Source organism: Notechis scutatus, chromosome 4, assembly GCF_049901735.1.
Source record: "Notechis scutatus isolate UNSWTSFEM ecotype Mainland chromosome 4, rNotScu1.2, whole genome shotgun sequence".
Lineage (NCBI taxonomy): Eukaryota > Metazoa > Chordata > Lepidosauria > Squamata > Elapidae > Notechis > Notechis scutatus.
Window position 1 is genome coordinate 56959253 of NC_142012.1, and position 15827 is coordinate 56975079.

The 15827-nt window shown below is 39.1% G+C and overlaps 1 protein-coding gene across 5 annotated transcripts in view; it reads right to left on the bottom strand.

The window, feature by feature from the left end:
- Window positions 1-1475: 1475 nt before the first annotated feature.
- PCDH7 (protocadherin 7) overlaps window positions 1476-15827 on the bottom strand; it is a 505021-nt gene continuing 490669 nt past the window's right edge. For 3 of the 5 annotated variants that reach the window (XM_087963500.1, XM_087963498.1, XM_087963497.1), the window contains exon 3: window positions 1476-6120. In XM_087963500.1, the coding sequence (XP_087819626.1) occupies window positions 5741-6120 (380 nt within the window). In that variant the 3' untranslated portion in view covers window positions 1476-5740. Of the gene's footprint in view, window positions 6121-15688; window positions 15761-15827 lie in introns of all 5 variants that reach the window. The other 2 variants (XM_087963499.1, XM_087963496.1) reach the window with 1 other exon arrangement.

Here is a 15827-nt window from a genome sequence, read left to right on the forward strand (position 1 = left end):
GCACTCCCTGATCTATCACTGAGTCTGAATTCAAAGTGACCAAAACTACTAAGGCATTTTTTTTACAACAATTGAAAGTGCTCTGTCAGGACAAAATAAATTTATTTATTCTGAGTGGTTTTCTCTAGTTCCAGATATCAGTTTTCTTTGAGGCTTCTGGGCTGCCACATTCAGTGCCTGGGAATTTGGGAGCGGGGGTTTCAAGGAGTGGTGGAAGATTAGCCACAACAACATTCCTTTCTCAGAAAGTCAAGGACATGTTACCCTGCACCTGGAGGAAAGTGACTAAGGGTAGTCTCCAGTTGGAACGAAGTAACGATTGGACCATGTGATGGATGTTTGTGTGCAGGGGTTGGATTTTGGGTTTTCTTTGGGCCAGGGAAAACCTGGAATTCTCAGATTCGGGTTTCCCCCAGATGTGCCAATATGACATCTCTAGTAAAAATGGATCTTTGGGAAGACAATGTTCTCAGAGTCTTTTACTTTGGAGGTTTTTACTTGGAATGCTGACACCAGAATCATTGCAGTTGGCAAAATCTGGCTAGCCTGGACTTGATTCAAAAGGAAAATAGGGTTCAGCCTCAGTTTAATACTTGGAGAGAACATCGGAGTTGATCACCAGGATCAAAAGTTTCCAAGCATTCCGCCTCATGCTGGAGCCCATAGAATAGAATAACAGAGTTGGAAGGAATCTTGGAGGTCTTCTAGTAGTCCAACCCCCTGCTCAGAAGTTCTTTGGGGAACTTCTCTCTCCAGAAAGAGCTGCAGTGGAACAGGGGTTAAAGTGCAGTACTGAAGGCTACTTCTGCTGCCTGCCAGCTGCCTGCAGTTCAGTAGTTCAATTCTCATGAGGCTCAAGGTTAACTCAGCCCTCCATCTTTGTGAGGTGGGTAAAATAAGGATCCAGATTGTTGGGGGCAAGAGACTGACTCTGTAAACCATTTAGAGAGGGCTGTAAAGCACCGTGAAGTGGTATATAAGTCTAAGTGCTACTGCTACTGCTATTGCTATGTTCTGGAAAGAGAGATTCCCTGAAGATGGGCCCCAGAACAAATCCGAAAGCTTGGAAGAATAAAACTTTGGTCCTGAAGACTGACTCAGATTGGATCCTGCAACTTTAGTAGCTTCCACTAGGATTAAAAGCCAACTACATATATTTAATTGGTAGATGAATATCCTCAGAATAAGCAGGCTACATGGAATAAAATGAAATAAAATGAGATCTCACATCTATTAGGTTTATATTTGTGCAAGACCTTCCTAGAGAGTTCACATATTATATAAAAAGTTGGTGTTAGGGTAAAGGGCTCTAGGTAAATGTCAACAAAGGGCGGACCTCTTCCACCTCTCAGCCTGTTTTATTTTATTTCTTTGTTAAATTTATTTGCTGACCATCGCACTGCAAGGGGACTCTTAACTTACAGTATCTCTCCTCTCCTCTCCTCCTACTTCTAGAAATCAAACCCACACGTGTCCATTTTAACATGTTATATTTTAATTTGCAGACAAAAAAATGACAAGCAATTTATTTACAGAAAACTGTACAAAAGCAAATAAAATTATGCAAAATCTTTCATAAATAGAGGTGGACTAGCATCGAATACATTTTTGCCATGTTTTTTTTTTTCTTAGCATAGTTGCGTGCATAGTGACTCATAATAAACAAATAAGTTGGTTCTCTGCTTCACTATTAACATCCAAGTAGCAGAACAATAGTCAATGATTAATAATACAACGGATCGTAACCACACTGAATGTAAGTGCTTCAAAAATCAGGAAAAGAAGGGCCTGAAAGGGTACCCCAGGTAGCTAGGCAAGATGCCTTCTTCCAAGTACAAGGTTCTTCAAGAAATTGTCCAACGCTAATGTTGTTCCTTTCAGTACTTAAGAGAACATTGGCTGTTTACCATTGATGGAACATCTGGAAAACTTGTTCCATTCTTCGCCTTGTCAAATGTTGTTCAAGTCTTGTTAGTGATGGTTGTACTTAACATGCTTTTGTTTTGTTTTTGTTTTTCAATCCCATTTCCATTTCCCCACACCTTTGCTTTCCAACAATGACAATTTCCTAGGGTAGTCTTTCTTCAAACACCTTCCATCTGTTCACCAGAGTTCTTTCCCCGCACATAAAAATAGCATCTATCTTGTTTTCAGGAACTCAGACAGTAGGACAGCCAGGAATGAAACTGACCATATATTAGCCTAGCTGGAGGTCGGAATGAGCATTAAGAGTTTATATCAAAGTTAATATGACTTTTTTTTTTCTAATTCATATAAAGTTTACATAAGTGGCATGTCAAGCTAGGAGTGTGCAAAGCACATTCACTTGAGTTCCTTGTGAAATCAAACTAAGACAGGAATTAAAACAGAATGGCTGAAAAAAATATTCTTCATATATTAAAAAAGCAACAAGAGAATGAACAAAGATTCGTCAATTTCTCTGTCCTTGAAAAAGAGAGACATAATTTCTTGTTACTGAGATCAATACTGTAGTAACGCAACCTGTTCAACCTGTTCCCAAAGCATAACCTTTCTCTTCTTTCTTTGTTTTTTTAATGGATTATATTTAAGACTAGTCCATTATCTGAGTGTGGTAGAAGGGTTTTTTCCCCCTTTATTTAAATATATCATTTGATGCTTTTCAGAAAATAAACCGGGTTAAATATCCAGGTTGAAAAAAAGTGGGAACAGTCCAATATTTTTAGTGTGTAACCCAAGCGCTGTTTTACCAAGACAAACAGTATAAAAGGCACAATTGCATATTTTGCATTCGCTCTAAAACTTTCCATTTCCATTTTTTGTTTATTTGTTTATTTAATATAAAAGCACTCTATAGGAGTGTTTCCCAATTCGACTAATTTCAAATGAAAAACACATACGAAAAAATATATATCTGTGAATCATGCTGGGTACTAAGAAGCTGATTATGTTTTTGATGGCTAGGTTTTACAAGGAATACTGAACATATAAACAAGCACACCTATTTTTCTTTCTTTTTTCTTTTTTACTTTTTTGACATCCTTTGGGCTTATCACTACAACTAAATTAGCTAAATTGTTCAGTCTTATACGTGCCTTTATGTAGCACACAAAAAGGGGAACACAGGCCAATCCATTTAATTTTGAAAGTCTTGTTTTAACGCATTGGCTCTCTAGAAATGAGGTTAAAAAGAAAGGCAATTTGGACTGCTACCATTTAGTGTCTCTAAGAGAATGCTCAGTGTATCCTAATTCTACACAGAGAAACTATTCAATTGTTCTTTTGTGTGGCGGATGGTGTTTTCGGTTGAAGCCTGAAAAAAATATGCATATTTAATGCAAATATATTGACAAGCATTTTACCTTTAACATATTGTACAAATACAGGAAAGGATTTAGTCAGTCCTCTAATCAAGTCAAAATTTGAGTCTCTGTTACATATATCTATATATCTATATTTTTTTTTTAAAAAAGGATGCATTAGAATGATCAATTCACTCCTAAACTTTCCTTTGACATTTCTCCATTTCTAAAATGTGCCAACATGTTTAGTTGCTACATGCAAGCTAAGAACCAATCAAATGATTAAATGCAAAGGAGATGTACATTAAAAGAAAGAGCACTTTGCTATTGAGAGTTTAAAAGACAAAAGTCATGAGGGATTTGTACCAGCTGATTGGCCCTTACGTCAGACTGTCTAATAATATATTCTATGTCACTCTTAAAGTAAACTATCCGAGTTACCTTGTCACTAAATCTATTAGAACCATCTATCCATGCTTTAATGTCAAATTAAACAACCTGAGAAGATGGTGCTTCTGCATCCTTCCCAAGCTGTTCCCACTGCATTGACCGATTGTCAGTTTTATTTGAATGTCCATTCTTTATTACTATTTTTTTTAAAACCATCAATGCAGAACTAGCTCAGTTTTCCATACTCTGCAACTTCTTATTGCACACACACACACACAAAAATATCTGGTCCATTTTTTTTCCTATCCCCTGTATATAGTGCAAACTATACAAATCGTCACGACCCAGAGCACTACATCATCACGATCTGGCTTGGATGCTTGATACGAAGTCGCAAGCCACACCATTTTTGCATGTTGGGAGTGACGTCTGCCGAGACTCTTGGTTACCTGGAGTCTCAACATGGGTTGGGTATTGCACGAGACTCAGCTTAAATGCACTTGTGTTTTAAGAAAACCTGCATAATACCATTGCCTACAGCAAATGAATAACCTGGAACACTGCGAGAACCCAAGAATGAGTTTCCATTCTCAACCAAGATGCTGCTGTGTTTGACTTGAAGCATATTCTTCTTACTGCCTTCATTTTTCACTCTTCTTTCAGCTATCCCCTGAACGTGTTTTGAAACTTGTCAGATGGATTTGTAATTTTCTATGGAAAATATATTTCGAAGCCAGAGGGTCATGTTAATATAGTTGGTGAATGTAATCACTTTTTTTTTAATTCAGCAAGCTCATGTCATCAGTTCCTTTGGGCATCGAACTTAAAATCCATGTTGACAACAATCATCATGCTTAGTATCAGGGTGTTCCTGGATCAGATTTTACGTGACAAGACCAACGAGTGATTTCCTTGATCCATAGTGCATTCTTTGGTCTTTAAATTACTATGATCATCCAATCTAAAGGCTGGTTGTGTAAAAATGACACCAGGCTCAGCAGTTTCTTGATACTGATAAGTCATGCCCCATCAATCAATCAATCAATCAATCATTCATTCATTCATTGTTGTGTACATGTATGCTTGTTTTTGTGTTGGTATGTGTGTCAGTGTGTTTATATACGTATTCCATCATTTTATATTTAAGTTAAAATGTTAGAGAATGGGAGGAAGAGGAGGGGAGGAAAGGAAGAAAGGCATGATAAAAGTAATAAAACTAGAAAGAGATAGACATCAACATTTTTCTAGGAATAAAAACTAAATGTACAGGTTATGGTTTTAGGGGATGTGTAATATTTTGGACTACAATCTCAGGCTGAATATTTTTTTCCCTCCCCTTTCTTTCTTGTTTCCAGCCACAGGACTGTGTTAAAGAGATGACCCTTTAAGAATGCTCTTTCTTCTTCTTTTCTTCCTCTTTTCTAAAAAGTTATTTTGCACATTGCTTTTGTAGGGTTTCTGAAAGTTTATCTCTGTTGGAAACCAGGCACAGGCAGACATAGCAATGCATAGATCTATGTGCCCATCTTTGCCCACTGATCTGTGGATTGCAAACAAGTAGGCGACAATCAGAGGGGCTCAAACGGTGCTCCAGTGGTATGTGTCTGTTTGTGATGGTGTCTGTCTGTGTCTGTCTGTCCCTCTCTCTGTGTGTATGTATGTGTGTATGTGTGTGTATGTTTGGGTGTGCCGGGGAGGGGAAGCAGAATTTCTATCTCATGGTTTATGTTTCTGTTTCAATTTCAGGTTTGTTCCCTAGTAAGGAATCTATAACGGTATTTTTTTTTTTTTTTGAAAAATTAAAATAATAAGAAAAAGAACAGGTGATCACGGTGTTAAGACATGCAGGGACAACAATTGTTTCTACATTGTACAATATAGTCAGGCAGACCGGATATGTAAATGCCTGGCAGGGAGGCAGAAGAAGCAAGCCAGGCCTTCGTCTCTTTGGTTAGCCCCGTTGGTTTTGACAGATTGGTTGCTTCCTTCCCAATTTCCAATGGTTTTGAGTGATCGGCTTCGGGCCTTTCTGCTCTGGGAAAGAACCGGCATTGTTACTTCCTGATCCCCTAAAGATAAACTTCCCTTCGAGTTAAAGTATTGATAGTAGATGGCTTGTATTCCCCTGTCTGTGCCAGGGGAATATCCTCTGGGTTGGTTTCTTCGCTTTTGCTGAAGCTAGCTGCACTGAAGGTCTCATAAGATGAGGTCAACTTTTTGTTCAGGAGGTTCCTGTTGCGATCGCCCATCAGGGAGGCCTCTCCGTTGGCCAGCTTCTCCGGACTGCCCCGTTCATCGACAGGCATGAAAGTGGAGAGTTTGGGCTGGTTTTTCGGCTTCCTTTCGGGTGAAGTGCGGACGGGCATCCAACAGGAGTCAGAGTGGCCATACTCATCACACTCCCGGGTGCACTTTCCGGTCAGGGCGACATCTGGCAGAGGTCTTGAATCTGCAAACAAAGAGCAACAAAAGAGATTTATGTCCTTGGTCCCTGGGGAAAACTGGGCATCTTCAGAAACTATTGATGCAATGGGCAGAAGACTTATGGCGAGTGATGGGATTCCACATTTTTTCCTACTGGTTCTGTAAGAGTGCACATGTGCAGCACTCAAAAACCATCTTCTCCATCAGCGCTAGTGGGGTGAGCTGTTTTATTAGCTCAGCTGAGGCACGGCAATCTGTTCTGCCATGCAAATCAGCTGAGCTAAAAAAAACCACAAGGGAATATAAGACAGGAAAAGGTGGGGGTGGATGGGGCCAGCCAGAGGTGGTATTCGTCTGTTCTCTGAACTACTCAAAATTTCCACAACTGGTACACCAGAACTGGTCCGAACCAGCTGAATATCAACTCTGCTTAGGAAAACCTTGCCAGGGCTGTCATAAGGTAATCTGGTTCTTTTCCTCATTCCTCACACCTCTGACAGTCGCCATTGCTTAAAAAGTCAATTTCAGGGGAAATCTGAGGGTGGCTCAATTAGAATGGTTGTTTGCCAAGACTGGATTCTGGGTATAGATGAGAAATGTCAGATGCAAAAAAAAAAAAAAAAAAAACAGGAGCCAGAATAGAGTTCAAAAGCACTGTGTGTTTATTTCATGCTACCTTTATCCAAGAATCTGATCTATTAAAGGCCAAAGCATGTTGCCTCCAGAAGAGTCAGCAGATTTCAAGGGGAGGTTGGCTTTAAGTCTCTTTCATGTTGTAGGGACTCTAGATCAATAATGCATTTGACCCCATTATTGGGCTCAGCCTGGTCATGTCCTACACTACCAAAGTAAGATACAAAGAGGGTGAAACATAAAGCTGATTAAATGGGAATGGAATAGACCATGTTCTTGATATTTGTAGGCCAATGTTCAAGGCCAGATTTTATATCTCTTGTCTCTCCCCTCATTGATGGCTATGGGTCATGCCTTCACATAAATTTCAACTCAACTTAAATTAACTTTCACAATTATTTTATGTCACCTCCTTCTATCTTCCTTGCCAACATTGATATTCTACTATAAACACTTCAAAAAAAAAAAAAAATAGCTATTCCATTTTTAAGCTTGTGTTGTGGCGGGGAGGGGGGTTTGACTCCTAAGCAAGAAATTAATCATTTAGCCTTAGCTGAATGCCCAGAAGAAGCTAACCCCAAATATAAACTTAGTTAAAAAAAATTGTTGGGATATCTCCAGGTAAAATTAACAATCCAGGTAGTATGATCAGTTTGGCCCCATTTTAATCATATAAATGATTGAGTTAATAATTTCTAAAGTTAGAGATAAAATATATATTAAGGCTGGCAAGACAATGCATTAAAATAGACAGCAATAAGAAATGATCAGCAGCACACTAACAGCTTTAAGACATAATATTTGGCATTTACAAAACAAAATCAAATCCAAACACTATGTGTTTATGTAGTTATCTAACTGCAGGAAGATTGGTGATTGGAAAGTGTTTCGTGCCCACTCACCATTTTTCTCTCTCTGTGTGTGAATTCAATGTAGGCATAATTGTTAGCATCTACACTTACCTAAACCTTTAACAGGATTTTATTAGTACTTCAAATAGAAGTAAAAGCCGTGGTGGCACAGTGGTTAGAATGCAGTATTGCAGGCTAAATCTATTCCCTGCCAGGAGTTTGATCCTGACCAGCTCAAGGTTGACTCAGCCCTTCATCTTTCTGAGGTCAGTAAAATGAGAACCCAGATTGTTGGGGGCATTAGGCTGACTCTGTAAACCACTTAGAGAGTGCTGAGCACTAGGTAGTGGTATATACCGTAAATCTAAGTGCTATTGCTAGAATATTATTAATTAACAATCAAACATATCTAATTGATTATGTGCTACCCGCGACCATAATAAAAATTTGATTTGATTAAAATTGTATCTAAGTTTACTAATAAATCTTGAGATTAAACAAATCCTGATGGGAATTTCTTAGGCACATTTATTTTATATTATGTAGCTATTTTCTATTTAGATTATACTTTTTGTGACTTGTATGGCATGAAAACTACTCTAGTTAAGCATTCTTATTTGTTTGTTCACTGCAAATATATAGAGACTTTATTATATTAAACACGTTTGGTATTAATATATTATTTTAAATTAAGAAAAGAAATGATCTCCAATTGATTTAGAAATAGCCACTTATTATTCTCAGTTTCAAGTTAACTCAACTTCTTAAAAATAATATCAGCCATTCAATTTTAATTATATATATTTTCTGGGGTGGAAATGAGTGGGGGAGTATTTATGCCAGATTCCATTCTTCATCTTGGAAAAAGTTAAGCAGGGTCAATTATGACCTGAACAGAAAACATCAAAACTGCAGACTAGGCTAGGAAGCTAAAAATATCCCCAATCAATCAATCAATCAACCAATCAACCAATCAGAGATAAGTTCCCTGTATTACCAAAAACACCATTTGGACAAGTAGTCACCAGGAATCAAGCTTAACTCATGGGTGTCAAGACATCTATATACTTCTAAAACTCTCATTGCTATGATCTTTAACTTGGCAAAAGGATGTATCATAGGACAATTTTTGAACCATGGTACTTCAAAGGGGCTAACTTACAGAATGTGTCCAAAATCCAGGGACCATGATTCCCAAGGAATGGAAATTGGGTTTGCTTCAGTGCTACACTGCTGGGCTGCTGTAGACACATGGTCTTAATTTTCAATATTCTGTGACAGTTTCCCAGCCATTCTAGTAATCCCTTGCTCCCTTCTCTACCCAGCAGCAGCCACTCATGTGCCTGCTCAAGGGGGAGGGAGGGGAAGGGAAAGGAAAGGAGAAAAATGTCCTGTGCTCTCTGCTAGATTCCCATAAAAAAATTAAATGAGGGCTTCAGAGATATTTGAAGTTCCTCTTGCCCCTCTTGCTTTTTGCCTGCTCTTGGTGATTCTGTCTCTCCATTTAAGTGAAATGATGAGCAAAGGGAGCACTGATTATGTAATTACACTATCATGATACTGCATAGGTGAGGAATACTCAGACATGTCTACTGAAAGGAAAGCTGTTAAACAAAATCAATTAAGGTGATTAGGGGACTGGAGGCCAACACATATAAAGAACGGTTGTTGGAACTGGGTATGTCTAATTTGATGAAAAGAAGGACTAGGGGTGACATGATAGCAGTGTTCCAATATCTCAGGGACTGCCACAAAGAAGAGGGAGTCAAGCTATTCTCCAAAGCACCTGAAGGCAGGATAAGAAGCAATGGATGGAAACTCATCAAAGAGAGAGAAGGAACTAGAACTAAGGAGAAATTTCCTGACAATTGGAATGATTAATCAGAGGAATGACTTGCCTCCAGAAATTGTAAATGCTCCAACCCTGGAAGTTTTTAAGAAGGGATTCGATAATGTCTAAAGTGGTGGAGGGTTTCCTGCCTAAGCAGGGGGTTGGTCCCTTCCAACTGTGCTATTCTATTCTATTCTAAACCCGCATCACCATTCACATCAGCAGAAGTCAGAACAATGTAAAATAATTCTTTTGTGGCATCTTCCCCTAGCAGGTTTCAATATTCCTGGCCAAACAAATCCAACATGAATCAAATGATATCAGAAACTAATCCTAGTTAGTATTGGTTTGCCTTTAAAAATGAAACTAATTCAACATTCAACATTTGCAATGCAGAGTTTTAAAAGTCATTTTAAAAGTCTTGCAACAAAAAATGACTAGTACACCTATAGAAGAACAATTACACTACAAAATTGTCGTCTTAGAAAGGTTTATATCAGCCTGATCACATTGTATAATTTTGCTTTGTAAAATAAATAAACCAAGACTCCAGGATACTTTACATGTTTTTCAACACGTGCACAAGTCTCCTTTGAACTTAAACCAGCATTTGTATGTAGTTCTTTAAATTATAAAATATAAAGGGGGAGAAATTCTGGAGGAGAAATTCTCCCTGGGCAGCAGAGAGTAAAACCAATGGGTGGCTCTTTGGTACCTAAAATGTTTATGGAATTGAAGACAACTATACGAGTTACATCTATAGTTGTCAATTCAGCAGTGTATTAAAACACATTAGTTTTGAAAGATTGTGTTTAAAAAGGAGTGATTGCAGTGGTAATCAAGAAACTGATTTCCCAAAGCGGCTTTTTGAATAAATTTCAGAGAAAAGCTAAATGTATTTCTGCTCAAGTGAAGTCTCATTACAACAAAATAAACAAAAATAGAGGAAGAGTTGTAATGGTGCCCTATTCAACCATCTTATGGGATAGGCTTGGGTTGGCAACATCGGACCAAGCCTCGACTATGGAGAGCAAATGTCACTCTCTACTTGTAAAATTGCCAACTTAGCAAGAAGATCTACTGGAAGGGTCTTCAAACTTGGCAAGTTTAAGACTTCAAGACTCCTGTGGACTTCAACTCCCAGAATTCCTGAGCTAACATGACTGGAGGAGGAATTCAGATAACAGATACAGATAATCAGAGTTGGAAGGGACATTATAGGCCGTTTAATCCAACCGCCCGCCCAAGCAGGAGACCCTACACCATTTCTGACAAATGGCAGTTCAATCTCTTCTTGAAAGTCTCAAGTGATGGCACTTCTACAACTTCCGAGGGCAACCTCTGTTCCATTGGTTGATTGTTCTCACTGTTAGAAAGTTTCTCCTTATTTACAGGTTAAATCTCTCCTTGTTCATGTTTCCATCCATAATTCCTTGTCTGGCCTAGAGGCACTTTAGAAAATAGATTGACCCCTTCCTCCCTGTGGCAGCCCCTCAAATATTGGAAGATTGCTATCATGTCTCCCCTGGTCCTTCTCTTCACTAGACTAGCCAAGCCCAGTTCCTGTAACCATTCTTCATGTTTTAGACTCCAGTACCCTAATCATCCTGATTGCTCTTCTCTATAATTTTTCTAGAGTTTCAACATCTTTTTTATAGTGTGGTGACCAAAATTGGATGCAGTACTCTAGGTGTGGTCTTACTATGGCTTTATAGAGTGGTATTAGTACCTCCTTTGATCTTGATTGTATCCCTCTGTTAATACAACTTAGGATTGCATTAGCTTTTTTGGCTGCTGCTGCACACTGCTAGCTCATATTTAGCTGGTTATCCACTACGACTTCAAGATCCCTCTCATAGTTACTGCTATTGAGTCTGGTTTCACCCAGTCTGCATGTATACTTTTGGTTTTTCTTGCTGAAGTGTATGACTTTACTTTTCTCTACAGTTTGTTAGATACAGCCCAGTGTTCTAGTCTGTCAAGATCGATCTGGATCTTGAGCCTATCTTCTTGGGTGTTAGCTATTCCTGCCAGCTTAGTATCATCTGCAAATTTGGTAAGTTCCCCTTCTATTCCCCCATCTAAGTCATTAATGAAGATATTGAAGAGTACTGGGCCTAAGACGGAACCTTGTGGCACCCCACTGCTTACTTCCCTCCATGTAGACTTAGACCCATTAAGGACTACTCGTTGAGTACGCTTTGTCAGATCATTGAGTATGGTTTGTCAATTCTTGGTGTTGAAGTCTACAAGTCTTAAAGCTGTCAAGTTTGAAGACCCCTGATCTACTGTATATCTAAGAATTCCAATATATAGGGAATTCCAATATCTCAGTGGCTACCATGGAGTCAATCTATGGTGAAAAGCACTTGAAGGCGGGACAAGAAACAATGGATGGAAACTTATGAAGGAGAGATTCAACCTAGAAAGAAGGAGAAATTTCCTGACAGTGAGAATAATTAATCAATGGAATGGCTTACTTCCAGAAGTTGTGAGTACTCCATCATTGGAGGTTCTTAAGGAGAAAGTAGACAGCCATTTGTCTAGAATGGTATAAGGTTTCTCAGTTGAGTAGGGGGTTGAACTGGAAGACCTATTCTATTCTATTCTATTCTATTCTATTCTATTCTATTCTATTCTATTCTATTCTATTCTATTCTATTCTATTCTATTCTATTCTATTCCATTCCATTCCAATCCAATCCAATCCAATCCAATCCAATCCATTCTTCTCTCATCTCCTCAATTCTACTCTCCTCTCTTCTCCTTTACTTGGAAATGTATACAGCAAGTAGCAATTTTTACAACTGAACTTTTTGGCACAAGAAGAGGATTCATCCTACTTCACTTCATATTCAATCTAATGTCCTCCAATTGTAACATTCCTGGGATAAAATAACCCATCACTGTTTTCTATTAGTTCTCTGCTTGATTTCAGACAGTTTTCAATTTCTGAAATGGAGGAGGTACAAAGTAGTGATTTGTGTGTACCAACTTGCCCAGTTTTCTTGGCTTTTTTGCCTGTTCTGTGAGGGAGGAAGGGAGGGAGGAAAGGAGGGAGGGCTGAGAAGGAATATGTCTGGGTACAATAGGAAAAGAAAGAAGCATCATGGAACTAGTCCTGAACTCCAGCATCCTTTCAAGTCAGCTGAACTTGAAATAAAACTCAAGGAACTTGTATTATCCAGAGAAGTTGTAAAAATAGTTCTGAGACACTCAAAAGGGATTTTCAAACAAAATTAGAAAAACAGCCATTGCTAGAGCTCTCAACTTCTCCCAGATGTACTAATCAAGTCATCTATCTCACACCCCAACCCAACCTCCTTTGGACATCTTCAAACCCTTCTACTTCACCTAGGCGTGTTTTTTTTTATACAAAATAAGAAAACCCAGAGATAAGATATGGAGAGGCTGTTTCACTGGTGGTATTCGATCGGTTCTGCCTGGTTCTGGAGAGCTGGTAGCGGCGATGAGCAGTGGAGACCGAACCGGTTCTCTTCACTGCTCTGTGTTTGGCCCACCCACCTGCCTGGGCTCCCATACTCATTTTTATGGCCAGAATTCAAAGCGCAGCTGCTTTGCGCGGCGCAGAATAGCGCCGCACGACAGCTGCTGCACCGACTAGCATCGTGCAGGCTTGCAGGAGGCAAGTTAGAACGCCTCTGCGCCTGCGCAAATGCCTCTGTGCCTGCGCAAAGTGCGTGTTTGGCATGTGCATGCACGCAAAGTGTGTGCATGCACACAAAGCACGGCCACCAAGTCACGCCCACTGAACTGGTGGCAACTTTATTTGAATACCACCACTAGGCTGTTTCCACAAGGTAACAAAACAGCATTTACAGCTAAGCAATGCCGTCTTTCAGTTCAAATAGTCATCTGGGTGTTTGGACAACTGGTTTCCAAGAGTAAGAACCTGGACTCACAAAAGAGTGACTTTGAGGGAGTTTGGGAGAAAAAAAGCAACCTTTTTTAGAGCATTTGCCTTATTAATCTTCATATTTTTGAATAGAATGTAATCTTTATATTTTTGAATTGAATATTGTTCGGGTATTTTCCCACGTCATTGTAGTTGTGCTTTTAAAGTTGTAGCAACGTTTCGGCAGAATCTCATCTGCCATCATCAGGCTTCTGTATTGTGTCCGTCTGTGAGTCAGGCCCCATAGTTGTTGTTCGTCTGTGAGTCAGATAGTCTGACTCACAGACAACACAATACAGAAGCCTGATGATGGCAGATGAGATTCTGCCGAAACGTTGCTACAACTTTAAAAGCACAACTACAATGACGTGGGAAAATACCTGAACAAAGCTGAATGATATATATATATATATATATATATATATATATATATATATATATATATATATATATATATATATATATATATATATATATATATATATATATATATTTGTTGTGTGTGTGTGTGTGTGTGTGTGTGTGTGTGTGTGTGTGTATATGTATATGAATATGTATATGTATATGTATATGTATATGTATGTATTTGTTTTCTATTATATATATATGAGGTTCTCATGGTATGTATGTGTGTATATATATATATATATATATATATATATATATATATATATATATATATATATATATATATATAATATAAATATAAATATATATATTTTATATATATATACTATCTATTCAATTCTATTCAAAAATATAAAGATTACAGTGTGCTCAAGCTGAATGTGAGAACACGGCAAAGACAAACATTTCCATCTCTGTTCTCTTTCAAATCCATTCAGCCACATTAAAAAAAATTACCTTGCCCAAACACTCTCTCCTTTCAAATGAAGAATAGGTTGTACTTCATATACCCTTGAACAGCCCACATTCTGGTTGTTGGCTCTCAAAAAGCAATTGTACCTTCCTCGGGACAGCTCCTCCACTGTCAGAATCAGCAGGGAGATCTGTGCGAAGCTGAATAGCTATCAAGTTTTACTGATCTTCTAGCAGCTTATCGTTCCTCATACAGTGCTTAGAATAAAGCAGCCTCTTGCTAATTTCCAAATTTTCTCTTTTGTGATAGAAAGGCCATTACACTGCTAAGTTATGCCTCTTTTAAAAAGCCCGGGCATTTTGGATAGGCATTTGTTGCCTTGAAAAGCAAGATAGAACATAGAAACAAGGTTGGAAGGGACCCTAACCCTTGGAGGTCTTTCTAGTCCAGGGGTGTCAAGGTCTGTAGGCTGCATCTGCCCTGCATGATACTTTGATCTGGCCTGCGGGCCCACCCTGGAAACAGCAAAGGACCTGGCAGCAAAAATGGAGATTAAGAGGACTGCCCCCCCTAGGCCCTGTTTTTGCAGGCAGAGAGCTAGCAAAACAAACTAAAAACAAAACAAAAGGAGAAATGTTTCCCCTTTTGCATTTGAGCATGCAAGAAGGAACAGGAAAGGAGAAAGGTAAAGAGGAAAGAAAAAGAAAAAGAAGGGATGGTGGGAAGAGAGCAAGGAAGAAAAAATAAGAAAAGAGGGGAAGGAAGAAGAAAGGAGAAGGAAGAGGGAAGGAAAAAGAAGAAACGGATGGATGGAAGGAAGGAAGGAAGGAAGGAAGGAAGGAAGGAAGGAAGGAAGGAAGGAAGGAAGGAAGGAAGGAGATTATAATGAGAGCAAGGGAGGGTCTAAGGGAAGTCCTGCCTTAGCACTTGGCCACCACAGGTACCCCCAACATGAGTGATGTCAAGCTGGCCATGCCCACCCTGGCCACACCTACCCTGGTCACGGCCATCCCAGTTCTCCAAGGTCAAACACAACCCTGATGCGGCCCTAAATGAAATCAAGTTTGACACCTGTGTTCTACTCCAAACCCATGTTCAAGGCAGAAGACCATACACCATCCTTTTGTGCTTTGGAGAATAAGTCAATTCCCCCTTCTCTGTGACATCCTCTGAAGTACTAGGAGATACTTATGTTAAGAAGATGCTGGGACTCAACCTGATATGCACAATAAGTCCAAGCATGAGGCAGTTGAAGGTCAGTTCTTTGGACCCTGCACAAGGATGAGTAGGAAGATATGCTACAATAACTCAGTAGGCTTAAGCAAACTTTGAGAGTAACTATAGCTACTGCAGAACCACTCACTAATTTTGTGTCTCTTGACACTATGTCCACCTTCATCGGATAACTGAAGAGCAAATTGAAGTCCATCAGGCCTTGCCTCTTGATGTATGTCCTTCACACCAACACTGAAAAAGATCTTGTAAACTTTGACATTTCACTTTATGAATGTTAATCTCCTGTTCAGCTGAGGCCCTTCTTACCTTGGCCGACCCCCAATCTGGATATCCCTCTAGGAGCACTTAAAGCCACACCATTGAAGTCTACTTCTTCCCCTACAAAGAGAGTTACAGATTGCACAAAGGTGAGAGATCTTCAGGATAACTGACTGTTAACAGTTTA